The sequence below is a fragment of the Nansenia antarctica genome (assembly GCF_963989245.1).
Source record: "Nansenia antarctica genome assembly, chromosome: 1".
In the NCBI taxonomy this organism is placed as follows: domain Eukaryota; kingdom Metazoa; phylum Chordata; class Actinopteri; order Argentiniformes; family Microstomatidae; genus Nansenia; species Nansenia antarctica.
In genome coordinates this window covers 85,939,651-85,964,939 of record NC_137674.1, presented here as the reverse complement: position 1 = coordinate 85,964,939, position 25,289 = coordinate 85,939,651, and the positions used below count along the sequence as shown (strand labels likewise).

Genomic DNA, 25,289 nt, shown 5'->3' with positions numbered 1-25,289 from the left:
AGTTAAAGAAAACAAACTCTTACCTTTGATGACAGAACATGAGCCCTGTTTACCCGTACCTCCGCCGTTCTGTTCGTGATGATTTTAGAGGCAATAGATTATTTTTGCCCCGCGCATATTGCTATGAATAGTTCGAAGCTAGCGTTAGGTGCGAGGCTGCTCGGTTAGCCCATTAGCGGGAACATTATTTGTTTCACAAAATAGGCTGATTTAGTTGACCATGAACATCAGACTATATTACGAATGTTCATCTAAAATACTCTATACTGAGCACTGGTATAAGAACATGAACCAGAGAACAGCAGTAAATGCAATAACCCACAGTCTTCGCTGATGTTGCATTTTCGATTAGGATACGGGATTAAAGGGACGGGCGACGGGCTAAGAGTGAGGAGAGGGACCAATCACAAAACTGTTTTGCAAGCGCGTCGCCTTGTGCCGCGCGCCTGTTGAGAGCGATTCAGTCTCGATTGCAGTGCGAACACAAACGACGAGGTTAATTGCAACATTGTAACATTATGTAACTTACTACACACTAAATCGTAACGAAATGTAGGTCTGGAGGCGGCCTAAATCTAGCTTCAATCTGCATTTTTTCTGTTCTCCGGTCATAATAACTGAATTAATTAGTGGCGGAGAAAATTCATTCGTACGAATAAATGCATATAGAGGAAACACTGCTGCAGTGATCCTGATCCTAACGTTTGATAGTTAACTTTCATAACTCTGACAAAAGTTAACTTTTGACAACTCTAATGTCAACTCTGATGTTTACAATACTACCTCTGCACATGCTGTATATTACATATAGTTACCTATCACTTCCATTCTTGTTCTATTTATATCATGCCCTTATATCACTATTTGCACTTCTGGTTGGATGCTAAACTGCATTTCGTTGTATAATACTTTATATATATAATAGTACTCTGCGATGACAATAAAGTTGAATCTAATGTAATCTAGTCTCACTTCCTGTTGGGCAAGCCATCATTTACAGAAAGTTGTGTGTAAGGTGAGAGAGAGGGCATGAGGCGTTCCTACAGTACCAGTCAAAGGTTTAGACACACTTCCCTATTCAATAGACCTATTGCTAAGCCACGCCCCCAAAATAGAAATTGTCCAATCATATCACAGCAAAAGTCACTACAGGCAGAAAACTCGGACAAACAACTCGCTAATATCTGATGGTGAAAAGCTTCTAGACTAAATATTCTTGTCATCTTTAAAAAACATATCTATTACTTGGCTGTGGTAAATCAGAAATGTTAACTCCCACCATTGTAAGTCATTGAATGTCGTTCAGTCACTGTCGGTCAGTCAGTCAACTGTCAGTGAAGCGTTGTTTGTTTGTCTGAGTTTTCAAATGGGGCGTGGCTTAGCGATAGGTCTATTGAAAGGGAAAGTCTATCCAAGCCTTTGAGTGGTACTGTACATTTCTCTGTTTCAAACGGGATGCCTGAATCTCACCAGACTAATAATAATAATTCATTAAATTTATATAATGCTTTTCCAAGGCTCAAAGACGCTGACAATATGGGAAAAACGGAAAACACAGAAACAAAAGCAACAGATAACATGGAACACAGAGTTAGCGAAAGGGGAGGGGGGAAGGGGGGGGGTGGTGGTAGGGGGGGGGGGGAGATGGTTAGGGGTAGGGGAGGCTGTATGCATGTCAGGGGGGGAGGGGGTGTGAAACTAGACTAGGCCTACAGACCTCCATGCTCTGGCCAAACCCAGCCTAGAGTTCACTCCAACCTCCCCAGGTGTGGTGTGTTTGTTGGACCTATAAAGAATCATTAGCACATTTGTGACCTACCACTGTTTTATAGGGAAAGCGCTATATAAATACAATGAATAATAATTATTATTATTCAGGGTTCCCGCGCTGGTCTTAAAAAGCCTTGAAGTCTAAAACATTTGGTGATAGGTCTTAAAAATGAGATTAGCTTGTCCTGCAAGGAAATCAGTCCGACCACATCTGTTTACGCGGAAATTAATCAAGCTGGAACCAATATTTATTTTATATGAATTATCCTTCAGACTTTTTTGTCTGTATGGCAGTGAAATCCCTAATTTCATCACCTCGAGGATGACAAAAAGCTATCACATGGTGTCGCAAACAGGTCCAAAATTATATTCAGAGGTCTAAAAAAAAAGGTCTAAAAATAATATAAAATAAATTTGACTTGTTGAAACTTGTAGGAACCCTGATTGTTACTCTCAGTGATGGTTTCCTCTCTGGTTCTGTCTCCTCTCAGCCATCTGGACCAGTCCACCACCTGGCTGGACCCCCGCAAGGCCCTGCTCCAGATGAACCAGGTGGCGCCAGCCAGTCCAGTACCGGTCCAGCAGCAGAACATCATGAGCCCAGCCAGTGGTGAGTTGGTCACACACAGTACTAGTAAATGGTAAATGGACTGCACTTACATAGCGCTTTTTTTGCTGCTCCAAAGCTGCTCCAAAGCGCTTTACAACAGCCTCTCATTCACACATTCACACACACATTCACACACCAATGGCGGTCAAGCTACCATGCAAGGCGCCGGCCGGCCCGCTCACTGGGAGCAATTTTGGGGTTCAGTGTCTTGCCCAAGGACACTTCGACATGTGGCCAGCCGGGGCTCGAACCACCGATCTATCAACCTTGTGATCATTAGACGGCGACTCTACCTCCTGCGCCACAGCCGCCCATAATAATAATATCTTGGATTTATATAGCTAGACCCAAGGACGCTTTACAGATTTCATAGACAGAACAGAAAAACAAAACAAAGAAATAGAGAGAACAGGTGAGTTTTGAGGGCTGATTTAAAGGTGTCCAGGGTAGGGGCATTAAAGGTGTCAGGTAGGGGCATTAAAGGTGTCCAGGGTAGGGGCATTAAAGGTGTCCAGGGTAGGGGCATTAAAGGTGTCCAGGGTAGGGGGATTAAACGTGTCCAGGGTAGGGGCATTAAAGGTGTCCAGGGTAGGGGCATTAAAGGTGTCAGGTAGGGGCATTAAAGGTGTCAGGTAGGGGCATTAAAGGTGTCCAGGGTAGGGGCATTAAAGGTGTCAGGTAGGGGCATTAAAGGTGTCAGGGTAGGGGCATTAAAGATGTCCAGGGTAGGGGCATTAAAGGTGTCCAGGGTAGGGGCATTAAAGGTGTCCAGGGTAGGGGCATTAAAGGTGTCAGGGTAGGGACATTAAAGGTGTCAAGTAGGGGCATTAAAGGTGTCAAGTAGGGGCATTAAAGGTGTCAGGGTAGGGGCATTAAAGGTGTCAGGTAGGGGCATTAAAGGTGTCCGGTAGGGGCATTAAAGGTGTCCAGGGTAGGGGCATTAAAGGTGTCCAGGGTAGGGGCATTAAAGGTGTCCAGGGTAGGGGCATTAAAGGTGTCAGGGTAGGGGGGGCATTGCGGATCGCTGTGGGGAGAGAGTTCCAGAGGGTGGGAGCTGCCACACTGAAAGCTCTGCCCCCGAAGGTCCGTAGGTTGTTGTGGGGGGTGGAGAGTAGGCCCATGCCTAGGGACCTGAAAGAAAATCATGGGGGATGGTGGATATATTTTATCATATGGGGACAATTTTAGCATCCCCACAGCGTCAGTGACTTCAGTGTCAGTGACTTGGTGGTAAAAATGTCATTGCATGTGTGCGTGCTCCCCCCCTCGCCCACAGTATTTTACTCAATATGCGCAAACTAAATGTTGGAATAGCAGTAATACCACGTTCACTGATAAAATGACATAAGGATAGGAAAGGGGGGATGGCAGTTTTAGAAGGGGGATGATTTTGACTGTTTTTATTTCAGGGGGGATGCCATTCCCCCTCATACCCCCTCAACTCGAGTGCTGGTCACACCATTTATGTTACTGTGCTAAGTTAGTGGCGTTTATCTAAAATTAACCAAGACCATTGAAGCATTTGTGACACGTTCTAATGCTTTGGTCCTCATATCCGGAACTGATGTAAGGATCAGACTTTTCTTTCGAAAAATGTGAATACATTTCTGCGTTGTTGAAAATCAACGACACATCGCTAGTCAACTAACACAGCTTGTTTTGTGAGACTGCTAACAATGTAGTTATAGTTAACTAAGTAGTGTTCTAGTTAACTGGGTAGCAGTGGGGGATTACTCACCCAATCCATTGGGTTGTTGCAGTGTTTTGGCTTGACTAGCAAGTTTGTGTTGTGATTCTCAACAACGTTGACGTACCACAGGTGAGGCTGGGTTGAGGCTGTAACTCCACTAATCCTGTCTGACGTGTTTTAGAGCTTCTGGATTTGACAGTTTGGTTTTTTATTCTCTCTGTTGTTCTTGGCAGCCATCCCTCTATCACTCTACCACCATCACTCCATCAGGCCCATTGTTGTTATTAAAGGCTACGTTCCCTGTCCCCCCCCCCCAGGCCCCCTCCCTGACGGCTGGGAGCAGGCCATTACCTCAGAGGGAGAGATCTACTACATCAACCACAAGAACAAGACCACCTCCTGGCTCGACCCTCGACTGGACCCCCGCTTCGGTGAGCTGCACTCACACACCTCACACACACACACACACACACGCAAGACCACCTCCTGGCTTGACCCTTGACTGGACCCCCGCTTCGGTGAGCTGCACACACACACACACACACACACACACACCTCACACACACGCTCACACACACACTTACACACCTCATCTCCTCCGATCGACAGTTTGTTCTCATCTCCTCCAGCTGGTGCATCAGTGAAATGACAGCCTTGACGTTTGATTAGATAAAGAAACAAAGCTTTTTATTTATATATATATATATATACTCTTTTTTTTTTTTTTACCATCCTCTCGTCTATTGTGTCATTTGTCGTGGCAGTGTAGTCTGTAGGCCATATGACAGAGGGAGGGTTCAAACAAACCCAAACGGTCATACCCAGTCTGTTGTTCACTCCGTCTCTGGGAGGAACAATTCAGTTTGAAATCCAAATGTGATTCACAGATCATTTCACTACTCCACATGGTTCTGAAATGACTCGTCAGGGCCGTTACTCCACATCCCAAAACCACATTTCAACATCTCTGTTCCTGCTGCTAGACACGGCTTTACTCGGTCTGGGAACGAAGGAAAGAAAAAAAAAAAGCAAGCAAGCAACTGAACACAACTTTTTTTTCTTCTGAGCTATCTCAGAGTTCTAGCTAACAGCTAAGTCGGTTGTTGATCCCGTAAGGCTGGTAGGTTCGTTTCTCCACAGTTTGCCATGGTGCTGTTTTGGGTTGTTATTGGGAGATCTGGTGACAGACACGGCACACAGGTACATGGTGGGTGAGTGTTTTCTCTGTGCGATGGGAAATGAGCTAATCCCTCTCTGTGCCAGCAGGACGGCTTAACCGAGAAGAAGGAAGGTTCCAGAATCCTGCTTATGTCACTCTGATTCATTTACGCTCGAGGTGCCATCCCTTCATTTACAGAGAGCAGCTCGGTTCCCCAGGGAAGCTCCTAGCCATCGTTCACAAAGGCAGGCGACGTGTGTAAACAAGCACGCAGGCAGGCGTGTTATCTTGTTTTAATTTTAGCAATACTGTTACCAAACTACTACAGCACTTTAGAGAGCTAGTTTTTTGTGAGGGTAAACGCGGGCAGCCCCCTCCCGGCCCCGCTCCTGAGAGGAGCTGCAACGGGGCGGGGTGCTGAGAAGCTCGGTGTGGTAAGAAAAGGAGGGAGTGGGGCAGGCTGGGAAGGGGAGGGAGGGGTGGGAGGGAGGGGAGGGAGGGGTGGGAGGCAGCTCAGATGGGGTAAGAAGCTCTTTGAAGATTTATAAGTCTTGAACGCACAAGCCTGGTGGGCCCCCGAATCACAGACGTAATGAAAGGGGGGAGAAAGGGAGGGAGAGAGAGAGAGAGAGAGCAGTAGTGTTAACTCATTGTGTGCCACATGAGCAACAGGCTTTTGTGCCTTTCAGAGGTTCTCTCTCTCCTGGTGTCTGTATCCCAGTACACTTTGACCTCTTTACATTTTGTACTTAACGTCTGATTTTAGCGGCCATGTTATGTAATTTTGTCGGTTTTAATTTGATTTAGTAACTTAGTAACTGATTTAGTAATGATTTAGTAACTTTTCCCCCCTCCCCTGATTTTCTGAAGTTCTGTTTGTCTACGGGTTTGAGCTCTGCTGGTTCTGAGAGCTCTACAGCCCCTGTCGTATGTTGGGTCTCTGATAATAAGCCAGCTGCTTTGATAAAGGAAGCTAATTTGAGCTCTGAGGAGGAAAGAAAGTGCCGGAGCGCCTTTAACTGAGGGGCTGTTGCCGTCTGGATTTCCCCATGAGCGTGAGGCCCAGCGGAGGGGAAGGCGCTGCTCCCTCTCTCCCTCTCTCTCTCCCTCTCTCTCTCCCTCTCTCTCTCCCTCTCCCTCTCTCCCTCTCTCTGCTGCCTCAGACAGACTTGAGTCTGTGCCAGGACTCTTATTCTGCGGTCTAGCTCTTAATTATTCCAGACCTTTTCAGTCAAAGAACTCCAGTGTTGGGAGGGGAGGGGAGGAGGAGGAGGGAGGTGGGGGGGGGCAGGGAAGAGGCAAGGCGAAAGGAGGGGGGGGGGGAGAAAAAGAGAAAGGGAGGAGGAACAGAGGGAGAGAAAAAAAAACGCCAATGGGATAAGCATGCGTTCCCCTTTAAAATCCGAGGAGGAGGAGGAGGAGGTGGTGGTGAGGAGTGAAGGGGCTGGGGCGCTGGGGGGGCTGGGTTCAAACGGGGGGGAGGAGGAGGAGGAGGAGGAGGAGGAGGAGCAGTGAACAGGCCTGAGTTCTGGGGGGCTGGGTTCAGACGGGGGGCTGTCCTGCGAGGTTATACTGGGCTCATGTTGTTTTTCACACATCCCTTTTTGCGAACAGCGAGGAATAAACAGCCACGATGCTAAAGCTAAACTCTTTCCAACCTTGCGTTATCTGTCATGTGATGTTGTTTTTTTCTCGCCTCTGCTATTATAGCGCGTTAGCAGAGGGGCTGGCACCTTGTTGGCGGGTGTCTGATGACGTCAGTCTGGTGACGGAGGAGAACTCATCTTTTCCAGTGGTGTTGTGAGGCAGCGGCAGGGCAGTTTGACAGGCGCACGTTCCAGAACTTTCTATAGACTACTCGAGAGAACGGCAAATGCATTCATTTGTGTTTATTGTCTATGTTTTATTTTATTTGGCACACATTTCGAAGGTACACAGTCGACAGAGAACACGATAAATAAACAGTGCAGGAGGAGGCAAGAAAACCCAAAAGGCTTATATATATGTATATATATTTGTATGTTTACATATTAATATGGGTATGGTGGCGTAGCGGGTTAAGCGTCGACCATGTAACCGCAGGGTTCCCGGTTCGATTCCGGCCGCGGACATATCCTGCATGTCACCCCTTCTCTCTCTCTCACCCATCCATCCTTCCTGTCAAAATCTCTACTGTATCTGTCAATAAAAAGAAAAATATGAGTGGGACTCCCCCAAGAAAGGCTTCATAAAGGCTGTAGAAAGGCCTAGTCGCTGTAGGAAATGACAGAGCCACAGTCTCGACTTCTCCTCTTAGCTTATCTCCAGGCAGTAAAAACGACACCAACGCTAAGAGCCATTTTAACTTGTTAAATCGACAGCAGACAAATATTTACCCAGGCTTCAAAGATTCTCTGCCTTGGTCATTTTATATGACGACTTCCCACAGTCGGCACGCCCTCCACTCTACCTGATCTCCTGTAACTATGGCAAATGGTAAATGGTAAACAGACTGACTTATATAGCTATGCCTTATTCCAAAGCGCTTTACAACGGCCTCTCCTTCACACACCAATGGCGAGGTAGGCAAGCTACCATGCAAGGCGCCGGCCGGCCCGCTCACTGGGAGCAATTTGGAGTTCAGTGTCTTGCCCGAGGACACTTCGACATGTGGCCAGCCGGGGTTCGAACCGCCGATCTGCCGACCTTGCGATCGGTATATGCCACAGCCGCCCCTAACTCTGCTGCCTCCCAACTCTACCTGGTCTTCTGGTGTAACTGCTGCCTGCGTCGAGGCTCTTAAAACATTAGCTAAAACACACCTTTTCTCCATGGCCTTTGACCTGAGGTGAGCCTGCCTCCCGACACTTTTTGTACTTTTTATTTCTGCACCTTGCCCCTTGTTTTTTCAGTGTATTTTTATCTTGTTGTTTCTCTTTTACTAGTGTTTTCTGTTAAGCACTTTGGGCGGCTGTTTTTGTCGTTAATATCATCTGGATATACATAAACATTACTTACTTACTGCCAAAGTGATTCTCTGATAAAGGCTTCTGTTGCAGACTTGTGGTGTTGCAGAGGAGAGCAGGACAAAAGGCAGACAGCTTTAACCTGTACCTTATCTCCAGGTACTCCTAGTACCCACCCCCCACCCATCATCTCCTAGTACCCACCCCGCATCTCTGCAACCCTTGAGCAGAGATTGTTCTAGAGATGTGCCACTCCCTTGATTTGGTGAATGGTAAACAGACTGACTTATATAGCTATGCCTTTATCCAAAGCGCTTTACAACGGCCTCTCATTCACCCATTCACACACACATTCACACACCAATGGCGAGGTAGGCAAGCTACCATGCAAGGCGCCGGCCCGCTCATTGGGGGCAATTTGGGGTTCAGTGTCTTGCCCAAGGACACCTCAACATATGGCCAGCCGATTGATTTACTATTGAGACGTGTGATCTTTCAGACACGCCCTTAGCTTTAGTAAGCTAGCTAACCCAACCCTGACTCCAAGGCCTCCCTCCCTCCCTCCAAGGCCTCCCTCCCTCCACGCAGACACAGTGGCTGTGGCCCTGACATGAACCTTCACTCCTGACTTGATCCACAGAGGTGTCTCCCTCCCTGGATGTGCCTAACCCTAATCCTGGCCCTCAGTTATGTTTAGTGGACCCCCTAACCCCCCCCCCGCCCCCCTTAACCACCTAACCATGCTCACGTCCCAGCAGGTCCACAGTCACTGACATGTCCCATAGTGCACCTCTTCTTCTGCCCTGGGAACTGCTAATGGTGCCCTGACGGTGCGGTGATTAGGGTTGGGTATCGTTTGGGTTTTATCCGGTACCGGTACCTAACCGATACTTTAAAAACGGTACCGGTACCGAAACGGTACTTAATTCGGTACTTTTGATTTTTTTAAATGACATGTATATATATATATAATAATAACACGGTCGACAACATTAAACAGCTTTTCACTTTTTTATTGCTGAGGCACAACACTCAAATTAAAATAAATGAAAATAAAACTCCTGCTGACTGAGGCACAATATACATATATATAATATTACAGTGAAATATACACTCAAATTAAAATAAATAAAAATAAAACTCCCACCTCAGCAATTCTTTTGCAAAAAGGTCAGCATATTTGCCTTCTCTGGCAAAATACGACACCTCTCTTGACTTTTTTATTGTCATTTTGACTTTTGTTTTGTTTTGACATAATTGTCTAATGGCACAGATTTATAAACATAAAGTAAACAAATATTGTTTTCACGTCACTTTACCTGAAACAGGGAGATTCCACAGTGGAAAAGGAATGCAGTCCCTTGACCACAAACCTGGTAACAGCCCTGTGAATTTCCTCCACCTTGTCTTTGGTCAAAGTTGCCTTCTTTGCCAAGGTGAATGGCGTCTCTGATGCTGTAGCTGGAGAGCCAACAATATAAACATAGGTTAAATAATGTTACTGTAGCTAAATATTTGCTGCTGCCTGTCTTGGATAGGACCCTCTTGAATAAGATGTGTTTAATCTCAATCCCCCCCCCCCTTTCCTGGTTAAATAAAACAAAACAAGAAATAATTTAATAGAGAGCGAATAGCCTACTTAATAAACGCAGGATTTGCGATCAACGGTTAGGCTACATTGGGACTGCCGATGAAAACTAGCTTAGGCTAACTCTAGTGCATTTACATTGACAGAAAGATTAGAAACAGACTTGTTGATTAATGTCCACTGTCCCCCTCTTTAAATAAATAAACGGAAATAAACGGAAACATTACTAACCTGAGGAAATGCTGCTGTCATCATCCTCAATGGGAATGGCGGTCTCCCCCTCCCCCTCTCCGGGACTGCTTGAGGTGCTTGCCGAAGGGTTGCGCAAGCTGTCAAACACGGTGCACCCTTCTACCCTTAAATGTATCCCGTGCGTTGCCAGGTGTTTCATCAAGTTAGATGTGTTCCCTGCTTTACACGCGAATGATTTTAAGCATTTTGAGCACTTCGCGTTGTTTTCATCGAGTCGGGTGAAATGCATCCACACTTTAGAACGCTTCATTAGGGCCTTCGGCATTCTCGGTGACCTCGTAGCTAGGCTAGCTAGCGAAATTCGATAATATGATGATGATAATAATAATAATAATAATACAATTCAGATAATATAATAATTTAGTATATATGCTTTCACTCACTCTTCTTAACTCGTAACACAACTGCTCAGCTCACTACCACGACACGCACTGAGTGGAAATTTAACAGGCGATGTGACGTCACGAGTCACCAGTTGACTGTTGCATGACACCGGACACCAGGGGGCGAGATAGAAAAGTACCGAAATGAGGTACCGAAATCTCCTTTGCAATTCGGTACGGTAGATACCGAATGTAAAGTAACCGGTACGATACCGGTACCGGTTTTCGGTACCCAACCCTAGCGGTGATGGTGTCACAAAGGTGTCCTATCAGCATCTGACAGAGATAAGGACAGAATAAGACACACACTCGCTCCCAGGGCGTTTGTGTGGTGGGGGTGGGGGTGGGGGTGGGGGACGGGGAGGTGGCGGTGGGAGGGAGTTGGGGAGGGGTAGGTGGCTGTGGGGAGCCAGGATGCAGGGCCTCTGTCGTCGAGGCCGAGGCTCATTCAGCATTAGAGACCGTGGGAGTGGGGGGTGTGGGTTTGGGTTTGGGTGGGGGTGGGGGAGAGTGTGGGGGGTAGCTGGATGTAGCAGTGTCAGAGGAGGGAGGTGGGCAGCCAGGATGCAGTGAAGCCCTGTGCCTCATTCGGCATAGAGACCGTGGGGGTGGGGGTCGATGTGGGGGGGGGGCAGAGAGGCCGTGTAAACACAGAGCTGCAGCTCGGGGGGCGGCAGGGGACGACGACGACGACACACCATAGAGAAAAGCGTCTCCACATGAGCTGTCCCAGTGCGGGCCATTGTTTTCTCTGCTGCCTCGAGCGCATAAGTAAACAACACCCCTCATTGGTTTGATTATAGGAACACCCCTTGTTGGTCAAGCGCATTTTTTCTTTTTCCTCTCTGGTGGTGATAAAAATGTGTGATTTATTTCGTATTGTATTGTATCCATCCATGACTGGCTGGCTTCTTTTTTTTTACCAAACGTTAGGTTGGCCACACTCTCACATTTTACATTTACATATTTGGCATTTAGCAGACGCCTTATTCCAAAGCGACTTACAATCAGTACATTTGACCAAGCAAGTGAATCATCAATCCACCAGTCGTAGCAGGAAGAGTAATCTAGCTCAGGCCAGGGGCCTTTGGCAGTCTCTGTGATAGAAGGATTTTTAAATATATATATATATATATATATATATATATATATACTGTATATAGACATAGACACTGGAGAAACAGAGAAACAGTACAAGGGGGGCAGTAGAAGTCATAGGGGACACAGTAAAGGGGAAAAGCGGGTGTCTCAGGAGGCAAAGTGCTGGGGGGCAGTAGATGTCTCAGGAGGAGCAGTTAAGGTGTAACCTGAAGAGATGGAGGTCTTCAGTCTCCGACCGAAGATGGGTAGTGACTCTGCAGTTCTGACAGCCGTGGGAAGCTCATTCCACCAGCGGGGAGCCAGTGGAGATGAAGAGGAATGAAGAGTAGTTATGGAGGGGCGCGGGTCCACACGCACGCATGCTAAGGCGAATCTTCCTAGTGTTACTACTACAGGTTTTGTTTTGTTTTGAGTGCTTGAGGTAATCACCTTGGGTTTAGTCAAGTTGTTTTTGAGCTTATGTAGATGAATATGAATGCAGTAACCAGTAGTTACACACAAACAGTGTTTACTTAAGCAATATCACAGGAGAGGGAGTGCTGTCATACTGAATATCAGCACGGCTGTGATTCGGTCGTGGGTAAGAGGCCGCAGGACAGTTTGAAACCAAGACACTGATAGATAATTGGATAGGTTTACGACCGTTAATGTAGTCTAATTAACGGTAATTTAGTAGAACACCTGTTACGGCGGAGTGATACATATCAGTGTTTCCTCCAGGAATTTTTACATTGGTGGCGGATAGCCCTGACCGCGCGCGCAGCACGCGCGCTCAAAACAACGACCTAATTTCAGCCAAACCTAGAAGATGGCCCAAAAAAAATATATGAATATACAGAATTTAAACTTGTGACTGACAGTCACATACACACACACAAAGATCAACCTGTAGTTGATCAATATATGAAATCATCAGATTTGATGAAATGAGATACCAATAACACTCTAATGTCTTTGTTAGTCTCCCTCTCTAATGGATAGGGAGATAACATAACACAGCGCACATGCGCGTGCACACACACACACACACACACACACACACACACACACACACAATAACTGTAGAAACTACCCAGTAAGCTCCCCTGTGTCTTTGTGAGACGGGCCACTATGTCACAGCAGTAGCTCTGGGTCTTCTGTTCTGTGCACCATTTCATAGTATAACCTCAACCTATAGTTCCATGCGTGAATTATGTCAACCCACCACATTACAGAAGTAAAATCACAGTCAGATGGAGCATTCGGTAAACAGCTGAGTATCAGCTGAGTTAAAGAAAACAAACTCTTACCTTTGATGACACCCACATCAGCCCTGTTTTCCCGTACTTCTCCCGTGTGTCTCTTATTGTCCAAATGTTCCCTGAATTTTAGCTGCATGTTTTTCCAGCATGTAATTCCGTTGTCAATAAAAAAATCGTCTCCCCTTCTTTTCCCTTTGACAATACTGTGTCGTTGCTAAAGTGACGGCACATAAGAATCGTTTTTTGACTTGCTAATGTCTGCTGATACACCAACACAGCTAGCCGATGCTGATGGCTCTCCCGCTGTAGCTGTAGTTGTAGCTGGTGGTGGTAGCACTTGAAACTGGCGCCGTTCTCTGGACTGCAGCTGCTGCCGCGTTAGCATTAGCATCCATCTTTTCTTCTCCCTTCTCACCGTCACGAGCTCAAATGACACTTGTCGGCCGATCTAACTCTTAACACTCACTTACAGGACTTCTGACACCATGTCGTGTTATTCTATTAAACATACACGTGAGTCCTTCTGTATATCAATGTAAGTGTCTTTATTTTAACTCGCTCTGTAAGCTCTACAATACCGGTCTCTTGTTGTCTCGTCCTAACCTGCCCACCTGACCTGATGTCACTACGGTGGCCTGTACACAGAATACCACAGTTCACATTTAGACCAATCAGGAGCCCTTGTGTCACGTCGTCAACTGAATGTCATTAATCTGATTTTGGATCAGCGGTTAGAGAGAGATGGGTGTGGATTTAGGTGCACTTTTAGTCAACATCCATTATAGCGCTGATCTAGGATCAGATATATTTTAATCCGCTAAAATGTTCAGAATTATTTTTATTTTTTTGAGAACTTATTTTTTATTTTTTTTTGTGGACTGAATCAATTGGTGGCGGAGGAAATTCATTCATGGCGGCCCGCCACCAATAAATGCATGTAGAGGAAACACTGCATATAGTTAAAAGTCCCAGTGCTGTTATACTGTATATCGGCACTCGTGGAATGCCTCTTGTCCAATCAAATTACTTGGTTGGAACTAACTGTTGTATAAAGGGCATTAACACTAGAACAGCCATGACGTGAGTAAAGAAATGTTGTTATATCTTTATTCTCGATCAAATTTCAGAACCCTCCTTTCAAGAATTTTCATAGATGCGTTCTATGAACCCAGTATTCTTACATTTTCAAAATCACATCAGGATAAGCTAGGATGAAGCTATTTTGCAGTTTTTCTGTGTAGGAAGCAGGCTAATTTACAAGCGGCTAATTAGTGGTCGTTGTGTGTAAGTAGCAGCTTGAGCATTGTAAAGAGGCGGCTCTTTTAGTAGGTAAAAAAGGCACGGCTGTTCTAGTGTTAACCGCTGGACTCTGTTGTTCTTCATAGCTGCAGTTGTTTTTAAACATCAGATGCATCGCTAACACGTGTCTTTTATGTGTATTTATGTCTTTGTAACATTTTATGTACACACACACACACACACACACACACACACACGCTGCACCTCCCTGCTCTGCCTTCTTGCCAGGTCACCCTCACAAAAGCGGTTTCTTGGTTTTCAAGTTTTACTGGGTCAAATAGGGTTAAATTAAAACATTCTATTCATCTGTTAACTGCTGGGGGAGAAGATATCCGGTTAGGCAAGAGAGTCGGTGTCATGATTGGATTATCTGTGATGTTGTCTCTCGCAGTGTGGATGTGTCACTCGTGAGTAACACAGTGAACTCTACTGACGGAGCCTGTCTCGGGAAGGAAGTGGGGATAGATCAGGTCTTACAGGAGTAGCTGTTGATTGAGGTGTCGAGGTGTCGAGGCAGACTTGTTGGGAAGTTTCACCTCACACAACCTGCTTCACTGGCTCCACGCTAAGTAACACAAAACACTACCAGACAAGCTTCTGAAGTATTCAGACTGTTTAGCCATATTATGACCACATGCTTATCATACAATCTACCAGTTGTATGGATGTTACTGTGATGGCAGTTTTGGGCGGTTTTTCCGTTTTCTGGTGTCTGTGTGTTTATAATACTTGGTGATTAGTGTGTGAGATATTGACTGATATTGACCTGAAATTCTCTCTTTCTCTCTCTCTCTCTCCCTCTCCCTCTCTCTCTCTCCCTCCCTCCCTCCCTCCCTCCCTCTCTCTCTCTCCCTCCCCCTCTCTCTCTCTCCCCCCCTCTCTCTCCCTCCCTCTCTCTCTCTCTCCCTCGTAGCCATGAACCCACAGCGCATTACCCAGAGTGCCCCAGGGAAGCAGGGGGGGTGCCCACCGCTGCCCACCAGCCCCCAGGGGGGGGGGGTGATGGGGGGCAACAACCAGATGCGGTTGCAGCAGCTGCAGATGGAGAAGGAGAGGCTGCGGCTGAAACACCAGGAGCTGCTACGCCAGAGGCCCCAGGTAACACACACACACACATATATATATACACACACACACACACACACACACACACACACACACACACACACACATATATATATGGCCTCAGGTGAGCAGTAGGGATGGGACAGAATAATAATTCCCAAGGGTCAAAGTTCATTTTTACTTTAGGGCCGTTAAAAAAAATAATCCCATTCAAATTAACGCAAATGAATAGACAGCACTAATGTCTGTAGCTGTTCTGTTTATTTGTTTGCTACTATTAAATGAACTGACCTGGTCATGGCTGGTTCAGGGCCTTGTCACCTCAGTAACACACAGAGGGGTGGCTGTGTCTCAGGAGGTAAAGTCGCCGTCTAATGATCACAAGGTTGGCAGATCAGCCGTTCGAGCCCCGACTGGCCACATGTCGAAGTGTCCTTGGGCAAGACACTGAACCCCAAAATTGCTCCCAGTGAGCAGGCCGGCGCCTTGCATGGCAGCTTGCCGCCATTGGTGTGTGAATGTGTGTGTGAATGGGTGAATGAGAGGCCGTTATAAAGCACTTTGGAGCAGCAAAAAAGGCGCTATATAAGTGCAGTCCATTTACCATTTAGCACTTCCTGATTATGAAGGAGGGTTTCTGCTGGCTGTGTTTGCCGTGTCATTCACTCTGCCTGCACACGTGTAGCTCAGATGAAGTGCCTGCGTGTGCGCATGTCTGTGAGGGAGGCGAGTGAGTGATAAAGAGGGTGTGGGGGAGGGAGAGAAAGGGGGGTGGGGGAGGGAGGGAAATGGGGGTGGGGGAGGGAAAGGCACCTCCAGTCCACTCCTGAGGAATGTAAACATACTGTTTGACTCTCATGCAACAAGTCCTCATGTAAGAGAACAGAACTAAATAGACATTGTTAGGGTATGATATGCCAAAGCATGTGCAATTAGATAGTCCAGAATAAGACCTTTTAACAAGTTAACCTTTTAAATTGACCTATGTCTCCAGCGTTGATTAGACAAAATGGTCATCAGATCTCAGGTGGTCATTTGAGACACGTTCTAACTAGGGATGTCCCGATCCCATTTTTTCACTACCGATACCGATATCAATCCGATATTTGTATTTATTGTTTTACTCCTGAATAATAACAAATACTTCCCCAGTATATAGTCCACAACAACAGTTGGCTATTAAAGACTGCCAGCCTTTATTCAAGCAACAAAAACAGTACTCTGCAGTACTCAGTGACCAACTGGTTTAAAGTTAAAACAATTTAAACTGCAGCATTCAGCATTGTAGAAAAAAAATGAGTTACTGTCAGATTTCTAGTTTTAGTGCCTTCATGTTTTTATTCTATTTATCTTCTCTTACAAATGGCAAATCAATTATAGCACCATTTTTAAAAGTGTAGCCTAGAGACGCCCGCTGGTGAGACCAGAAACCAGTCGCAGAATCGAAGGGGTGTCAACAATATCTGCTTTTCGTTTTTTTCATAACAGGCAACTTGGAAGTTTTAAAGTACCACTCGATATAATATACGACAGTTTAACGATCACTAAATACTTAGAATCTGTGGGTTGGATTCACTGTTGCCAGAGAGGCTACCGGTAAGTGATACCTGGCTTGTAAACATAGTGTAGCAACCCTGTTCATTAATGTTCATTACAATACTTTCGTTTTAGAACGAAACGTTAGCCGCTAGCAGCGTTTTTAGCAGTCACCATTCTTGAGCAAAACATTGATACAAACAAACATTCAAATACTCGTGTCGTCTTGATTTTTTTTCCGATTTCAATGTCTGACGCATCATTTGAAAGCTTACCATCTGTAGTTTCAGACTATGTAAATAACCGAAAAATTACGTAAGCAAATGGTTTATGATTTCACCAGCTAGCATCATGACATTGTGAGACTCATTACACACAGGTAGTCAACTCTCATGCCCGTGACCACTGACTACTACTGTTGTCATCACGTGAGTGACACGCCGGATCGCGCACGCGGATCGCAGCCTATTTTTTTTCTGGTGCGATCTGCGATCCAGCATTCAGGACCAATATCGCAGCGATATCCGATATCAATATCGGATCGGGACATCCCTAGTTCTAACTTCTAATGCTTTGGTCCTCACATCAGCAACCAATCAAAACGTTAGGACTTTTCTTTTGAAACACAGAACTACGTTTCAACGTTGTTGAGAATCACAGTACTAGTACACAAACTCGCTAGTCAAGCCAAAACACTGCAACAACGCGATGGATTGGGTGAGTAATCCCCACTGCTACCTAGTTAACTAGAACACTACTTTACATTGTTAGCAGGCTCACAAAACAAGCTGTGTTAGATGACTAGCGACGTGTCGTTGATTGTATTCACAAATGTATTCACAATTCTTCGAAAGAAAAGTCAGACCATTACATCGGATCCCGACATGAGGACCGAAGCATTAGAACGTGTCACATTTTGTTTGGCAAGGGTGACTTCAAATGCCAAGTATGCCAAGAGTCAAGTAACCTGTGATGTGACGTCATCTGTGGTGGTATTGATATGGTATCAGTCATGGCTTATTGAAGGATATCCCCTACGTTATGAAACTATAGGCTGTGTTTGCAGTTTAAGTTTGATCTTAGCTCATACCAGCCATAAACACGTTGTAAAAGTGTGTGATAGAGCCGTCAGAAAAGATTGTACTATACGCATCTGCCTGGTGACAGCCCAGTGCTTTCTGTCATCAGTCATCAAACAGGAAGTCTATAAAACAAGACAGGATGTTTACGGTACGTCTGTCATAATCCTCCCTCAATGTCAAACCAGATTGTTAACTTGAGGGTGTGGGATGCAGGGATGGGCAGTTGACAGTTGACACCTTTCGGGAAAATTCTCCAAAAATAAAAAGGTTATCTGATTTTACAGCAGTCATTTGTGTCATATTTCATATTCGCTCACACACAAACAGTATAAAGAGTTTTTTTTTTTTTTTTTTAAATGTGAGCAAATGGAAAGCAAATCATTTTTGAAGGGAACATTGTGTCCACTCTCTCTCTAACCACAACCGCTGAAGGCTTTTCTAGAACACCAGGGTGTCATGTTTTTAATAAAAACATATTCTACTCAGTTTAAGATGCCTCTTTGTGGTTAGGCAATCTCTCTGGCTCTATGGTGATACTAAAGCTGGGGACAAACATTGACACTAAACAACAATGTCCACCCCTCAATACGAGATACCGGGGGCGGGGGGGTATATTTTCATCAACACATTGCCTCAGAGTGTATTAGTAAATGGTAAACACACTGACTTATCTAGCGCCTTATTCCAAAGTGCTTTACAACAGCCTCTCATTCACACACACATTCACACACACATTCACACACCAATGGCGGCAAGCTACCATGCAAGGCGCTCATTGGGAGCAATTTGGGGGTTCAGTGTCTTGCCCAAGGACACCTCGACATGTGGCCAGCCGGGGGTTTGAACCGCCGACCTTGCGATCATTAGACGGCGGCTCTACCTCCTACGCCACAGTCAGCTCAGAGCCTGGCTGAAGAGCGCTGTGTGCTGACGTGGGTCTTCTGTGTGTCCTCAGGAGCTGGCGCTGAGGAACCAGCTGCCCACCAGCATGGAGCAGGACGGGGGAACCCCCAACCCCGTCTCCTCCCCCATGGCCCAGGATGCCCGGACCATGACCGCCAACAGCTCAGACCCCTTCCTCAACAGGTGAGTTCTTACCTACATTTTAAAATGTTTACATTTTTGTCATTTAGCGGCCGCCTTATTCCAAAGCGACTTACAATCGATACATTTGACTAAGGAAGTGAATCATCAATCCACCAGTCGTTGCAGGAAGAGTAATCTAGCTCAGGCCCAGGGCCATTGGCAGTCGTCGTGATAGAAGAAGAAAGAAAGAAAGAAATATTATTATTATTATTATTTAATTAAATTAATAGACACTAATAGACACTGGAGCAAAGGGGCAGTAGAAGTCTTAGGAGACACAGTAAAGGGGAAAAGCAGGTGTCTTAGGAGACGCAGTGCTGGGGGTAGTAATGTCTCAGGAGGAGCAGTTAAGATGTAACCTGAAGAGATGGAGGTCTTCAGTCTCCGATGGAAGATGGGGAGTGACTCTGCAGAGGGTGAACCTGGTGAACATGTGCACGTTTCAACGATCCCGCTAAATGAAATAAAGCTTAATTAGGGAATAATTCAGCAATATCACACGAGAGGGAGTGCTGATATTCAGTATAACAGCACGACCTCGAGTGTGATATTGCTTTCATACAACAGTTCTACAGCGCCATTTATTAGTTAACAGTAATAAGGGACAACAGATTATGATTTGTTTGTTTATTTAATCATTTATTTTGGCTCCGTCAACAAAAAATAGTTCCGCAAATGAACTTCAACTGGACTGTTACCTAGTAACCTGAACACAAACATGTAGTCTAATTAACGGTCATTTAATAGAACACCTGTGCGGCGGAGTGATACATAATAGTTAAGTCCCAGTGCTGTTATACTGTATATCGGCACTCATGGAATGCCTCTTGTCCAATCAAATTACTTGGTCGGAACTAACTGTTGTATCATAATGGAGGTGGCTAGGCTACAGGTTAGTGATGTCATAGTCAGTCTGTGTAAAGATATTGAGAAGTCTTCTCCATGCTATGGGGGGGTTTCTTCTTTAGCTAGTGGTGCTAACTGTTAGTCCTGTCAGGGGAGTGTGTTCCTGGCGGTGGAGGGAGTTTAAGCCCCGGTGTGAGCTGCCTGAGTTACACAACTTGTAAACAAAAGGCAACTCTCAGGGCTTAACCCTCTTCACATGGTAATGATTCATTCAGGCCAGGAGGCTGTTTGAAGTGGCTGCTCTACGTTGCCCTCTGGTGGTGCGGGCGAACTGTCCAGGCCTGGTGTCGTTAACCCACTGAACTCTTTCGAACTCTGAGCTTTTTCCAGAAACAAACAAACAAACAAACAAACAAACAGACATCATATTTAGGCTTAGTAGTAGTAGCATCTTTGTAATGGAATATGTGCAGTGGCTATTGTTGTCATTTTAAAACAATTTCCAATTCTTCTTCTTTAAAACACTCCTACATTCAGAGACTCTGAATCAGAGTGTTTTAAAGTAAGTAAGTAAGTAAGTAATGTTTATATATATATATATATATAGCACATTTCCAACGACAAAACAGCCGCCCCAAACAGATGAAACACTAGTAACAGCTGATAACAGCTTTGCAGAGGCGAAGTGAAGGCAAGGGAAATGTCTGTAAATGTTCTACTGGAAGCACGCCCCCCTGTGGAGGTCCAGGGTACAGCTCCCTGAACGGCATTGCCTCTGTTCCACACTGTTAGCGTAGCGATTGGGTCGAACTGAATAGCAAGCAGCCCGTGAGAACATGTGGTCCAGTCAGTAGACAAGCCAGTCTAGTCCTCCCCCTCCCCTCCCCCCGCCTCCCCTCCCCTCCCCTCCCCCTCCCCCTCCCCTCCCCCCGCCTCCCCTCCCCTCCCCTCCCCCCTCCCCTCCCCTCCCCTCTCCACCGCCGCTCTCACAATGGTTTCATTCATGCTGCCATTGCCGTACTCTTGCCTACACATTTCTCTCTGCTAATTAGTATAGGCTTGTCAGAGCTCTCTCAGTGTGTTCTCTCCTTGTTACGTCCTCCTGTGGGAGAATGAGAGCAGGGGATTCTGGTCTGAGAGAAAGAGCAGGGGATTCTGGGGGATTGTGGTCTGAGAGATCTGGTGATTTTGGACCTCTCACTAAATTGTCTCACTGCCTGGAGAGTAAAGATGTATCTGACAGAGAAGGCGTGTAAGGAGTGTAAAGATGGATGGATATGCCAAAATCCCATTGTTGTTATGCATAATCAAGTATTTTTTGTTGTTGTTGTTTTTGCCCCAGTAGCTTTTTAAACTGTTTCTGTGTTATTAATTGGATTAAAGCTTAGCGTAGCTTGGTTTCAAAAATGGAAAATGTAATCTCCCGATTCACTCGAGTAAAACAACTTCCTTTCTAACTGTAGTGTAACATCGGACCTGTCTTTACTGTTTGTTGTTGTGCGTGTGCTGTATGTAAGCCTTGGTGTGTGAAATGGGGCGGCTGTGTCTCAGGAGGTAGAGGCCGTGTCTCAGGAGGTAGAGCCGCCGTCTAATGATCGCAAGGTCGGCTGATCGCCGGTTTGAGCCCCGGCTGGCCACATGTCGAAGTGTCCTTGGGCAAGACACTGAACCCCAATTTGCCTTGCATGGTAGCTTGGCCGCCATTGGTGTGTGAATGTGTGTTTGAATGGGTGAATAAGAGGCCGTTGTAAAGCACTTTGAAATAAGGCGCTATATAAGTCAGTCAGTTTACCCTTTATGAAATCCTTAACTAACTGAAACCCTGTCGTCTCCTCAGTGGGACATACCACTCTATGTACAGGGTTCCCGCGCTGGTCTTAAAAAGCCTTAAAGTCGAAAATCCAGCCATCCAATTTATAAGGCCTAAAAAGGTCTCAAATTTCAGTTGTTCGGTGTAAAAATTAGGTGCTAGGTCTTAAAAATGAGATCCTGCAAGGAAATCAGTCCGACCACATCTATTCACACGGAAATGAATCAAGCTGGAACCCAAAAATTGACAATTCTCTTCCTTTTTTGTCTGTATGGCAGTGAAATCCCTAATTTCATCACCTCGAGGATGACAAAAAGCTACCATATGGTGTCGCGAATAGGTCTAAAATTATATCCAAAGAGGAAAAAAACAACTCTAAAAAGGTCTTGTTTGACTTGTTGAAACTTGTAGGAACCCTGTATGTAGTAGGCCTTGGTGTGTGATCCTAACCTAACCTACACCCCTGTTGCCCCCCTCAGCGGTACGTACCACTCCAGGGATGAGAGCACCGACAGCGGCCTGAGCATGAGCAGCTACAGCGTTCCTCGCACTCCAGACGACTTCCTCAACAGCGTCGACGAGATGGACACAGGTGAGCAGATTAGATGAGATGAGATGGACACAGGTGAGCAGATTAGATGAGATGTGATGGACACAGGTGAGCAGATGAGATGAGATGAGATGGACACAGGTGAGTAGATGAGATGAGATGAGATGAGATGGACACAGGTGAGCAGATCAGATGAGATGAGATGGACACAGGTGAGCAGATGAGATGAGATGAGATGGACACAGGTGAGTAGATTAGATGAGATGGACACAGGTGAGCAGATGAGATGAGATGGACACAGGTGAGCAGATGAGATGAGATGGACACAGGTGAGCAGATGAGATGAGATGGACACAGGTGAGCAGATTAGATGAGATGGACACAGGTGAGCAGATTAGATGAGATGAGATGGACACAGGTGAGCAGATGAGATGAGATGGACACAGGTGAGCAGATTAGATGAGATGAGATGGACACAGGTGAGCAGATTAGATGAGATGAGATGGACACAGGTGAGCAGATTAGATGAGATGAGATGGACACAGGTGAGCAGATTAGATGAGATGAGATGGACACAGGTGAGCAGATCAGATGAGATGAGATGAGATGGACACAGGTGAGCAGATGAGATGAGATGAGATGGACACAGGTGAGCAGATGAGATGAGATGAGATGGACACAGGTGAGCAGATGAGATGAGATGGACACAGGTGAGCAGATGAGATGAGATGAGATGAGATGGACACAGGTGAGCAGATGAGATGAGATGGACACAGGTGAGCACATTAGATGAGATGAGATGGACGCAGGTGAGCAGATGAGATGAGATGGACACAGGTGAGCAGATTAGATGAGATGAGATGGACACAGGTGAGCAGATTAGATGAGATGAGATGGACACAGGTGAGCAGATTAGACTAGATTACACAGGTGAGCAGATCAGACTAGATTACACAGGTGAGCAGGGAGAACAGTTTTTTTTGTATGATGTTATGTCCTTGTTAACACTAGAACAGCCATCAAATGAGTACTTTTTTTTTTTTCATATCTTTGCACTCGGTCAAATTTCAGGACCCTCCTTTTATGTTTTTTCCTAGATATGTGCGTTCTACCACCCAGTATCCTTACATTTGCAGGTTTTTCTGTGTAGGAGGCAGGCTAATTTACATTAGTGTTGCACGATATACCGGTACCAACGATATACCGCGGTGCCAAAATGTCACGGTGCCTACTATACCATAAGCTTTATACAACGGTACTACCGTGGAATACTATGCTACCGTGTTGAACACGGTACCAGCGGGGCAACTCATAACACTTTCGGCTGCGTTCGTCAATTCGCTCCGAGAGCGCCGGAGCGCACACTGGGTGCAACGTCACAGAGCGACCGATTCGTTTGATTGGACGAGAGGCGTTCCGCGAGTGCGGGTCAGATTTCCAGAGCGAATTGACGAACGCAGCCTTTTTCGCGACTACCCATCGCGTTAGCTTTGTCGGCTAACAGGTTAGCAACCTCAAACGTTGTTCCTATGGTTCCTGCGAGCTCAGTGGGCATTAACTAGAAAATTTAAACCACTGAGTTTTCTTAAGTTGAGTTAAGTCTTGAGCTACAGTTTGGAAGTAGCCCTCTATTTTTTTGACATGCCAGTGTTTGCTTTTACTTTTCAAGTTCGTGAAAAAGACCCCACAGACGGACAGACATACAGACACAGAAAGACAGACAGACAGACAGACAGACAGACAGACAGACACACACACACACACACACACACACACACACATACACACACACCTACTTTGCTATACTCTTGCAAAAGGCCAGTTGGTCTGTTTGATGTTTCAAACTACTTATTAATAAACATGTTATTCACAAAAATATCGGTTTCAGTACTTTTACTTACCTGTAGAGTTACAGTGTAATGCATTAAATGCATGTTATTCATGCACCACTCATTAAGTTATTGTAACTTGTATAAATACATTGCATGTTCATAAAAATAAAAAGTGTTACAAAAGTGCCGCGGTATCGCGATACTACTCAGTATCGTGATACTTGGGCTGGTATAGTATCGCAGGGTAAAATATTGGTATCGTGACAACACTAATTTACATGACGCGCTAACTAGTGGTCGTTGTGTGTAAGTAGCAGCTTCCCATTGTAAAGAGGCGGCTCTTATAGTAGGTAAAATAGGCACGGCTGTTCTAGTGTTACCTCACAAAATGCTAGTGTGGTTTGTCACTGACTGTCATCTATCTAAACCACCGTTCTAAAGAAGAAAGCTTGATCGTGGACGTTATACATTTCTCTGTCCTCAGGCGACTCGCTCCCAGCCTCCATGGCCACGCAGCCCAGCCGCTTCCCCGACTACCTGGACGCCATCCCGGGCACCGACGTGGACCTGGGCACCCTGGAGGGGGAGAGCATGGCGGTGGAGAGCGAGGAGCTGATGCCTTCTCTCCAGGAGGCCCTGAGCTCCGACATCCTCAACGACATGGAGTCTGTGTTAGCGGCGACCAAGATCGACAAGGAGAGCTTCCTCACCTGGTTATAAGAGTTAAGAGTTGTTACCTAAACAACTGACAGACACTCCTATACTCTCCTACACCTCTGAACTGCTGCCTTTTAGTCGACTCTGAAGGATGTGTAGTAGACGTTTCGTACAAGACATTTCAACTACCCCCCCCCTCCCTCTCTCCTTTTCTCGACTTGTTTTGACCTTTTTTCTGTCTCGGCTTTTGGCGCACAAGCCAAACGCTGAAAAGTGGCAGTTGGTCACCTGTTCCTTTGCTCATTTATATCTCTATATTGTTGTTTTGTTTTTTTGTCTGTGTCTTCAAGGCTGGGCCGTGAACAGACAGTTTATTCAAGGGTCCCCAAATCTTTCACATCACATGGCCTTTCCATCTAAGGTGTCTTTTACCCCCGGGGGGGGGGGGGGGGGCAGGGGGGGTTGCTCCTCCTTCCCCTAGCCCCACCCCCGCCCCCCCCTCTCATGGCTGAACTGGACGGGTGCATGCACTCTTCACAACGGACTTCATCATCATCATCATCAGTTATCGTCTGGAGTCTCTCTGGTGTCTCATCTCCTGGATATACATTGTGAAGCAGCACAGCTTTATCCTGCATCTGGCTAGTTCTACAGATAGTTATCTGGCTAGTTATACAGATAGTTATCTGGCTAGCTATACAGATAGTTATCTGGCTAGCTATACAGATCGTTATCTGGCTAACTATTCTTCTATCTGTATGTTTTTATTTTTGAATGAGCCTGAGAA

At 45.8% G+C, this 25,289-nt stretch overlaps 1 protein-coding gene across 2 annotated transcripts in view; it reads left to right on the top strand.

Moving 5' to 3' along the window:
* The window catches only part of yap1 (Yes1 associated transcriptional regulator), a gene marked incomplete at its 5' end in the record, with an annotated part of 49,070 nt that extends 24,341 nt beyond the window's left edge, over positions 1-24,729 (top strand). The window contains 6 exons of one of the 2 annotated variants that reach the window (XM_080535134.1): positions 2,262-2,380; positions 4,388-4,501; positions 14,952-15,136; positions 18,677-18,807; positions 21,943-22,055; positions 24,330-24,729. In XM_080535134.1, the coding sequence (XP_080391260.1) occupies positions 2,262-2,380; positions 4,388-4,501; positions 14,952-15,136; positions 18,677-18,807; positions 21,943-22,055; positions 24,330-24,565 (898 nt within the window). In that variant the 3' untranslated portion in view covers positions 24,566-24,729. The remainder of the gene's footprint in view (positions 1-2,261; positions 2,381-4,387; positions 4,502-14,951; positions 15,137-18,676; positions 18,808-21,942; positions 22,056-24,329) is intronic. The other variant, XM_080535135.1, reaches the window with a different exon arrangement.
* Between the last annotated feature and the right edge of the window lie 560 nt (positions 24,730-25,289).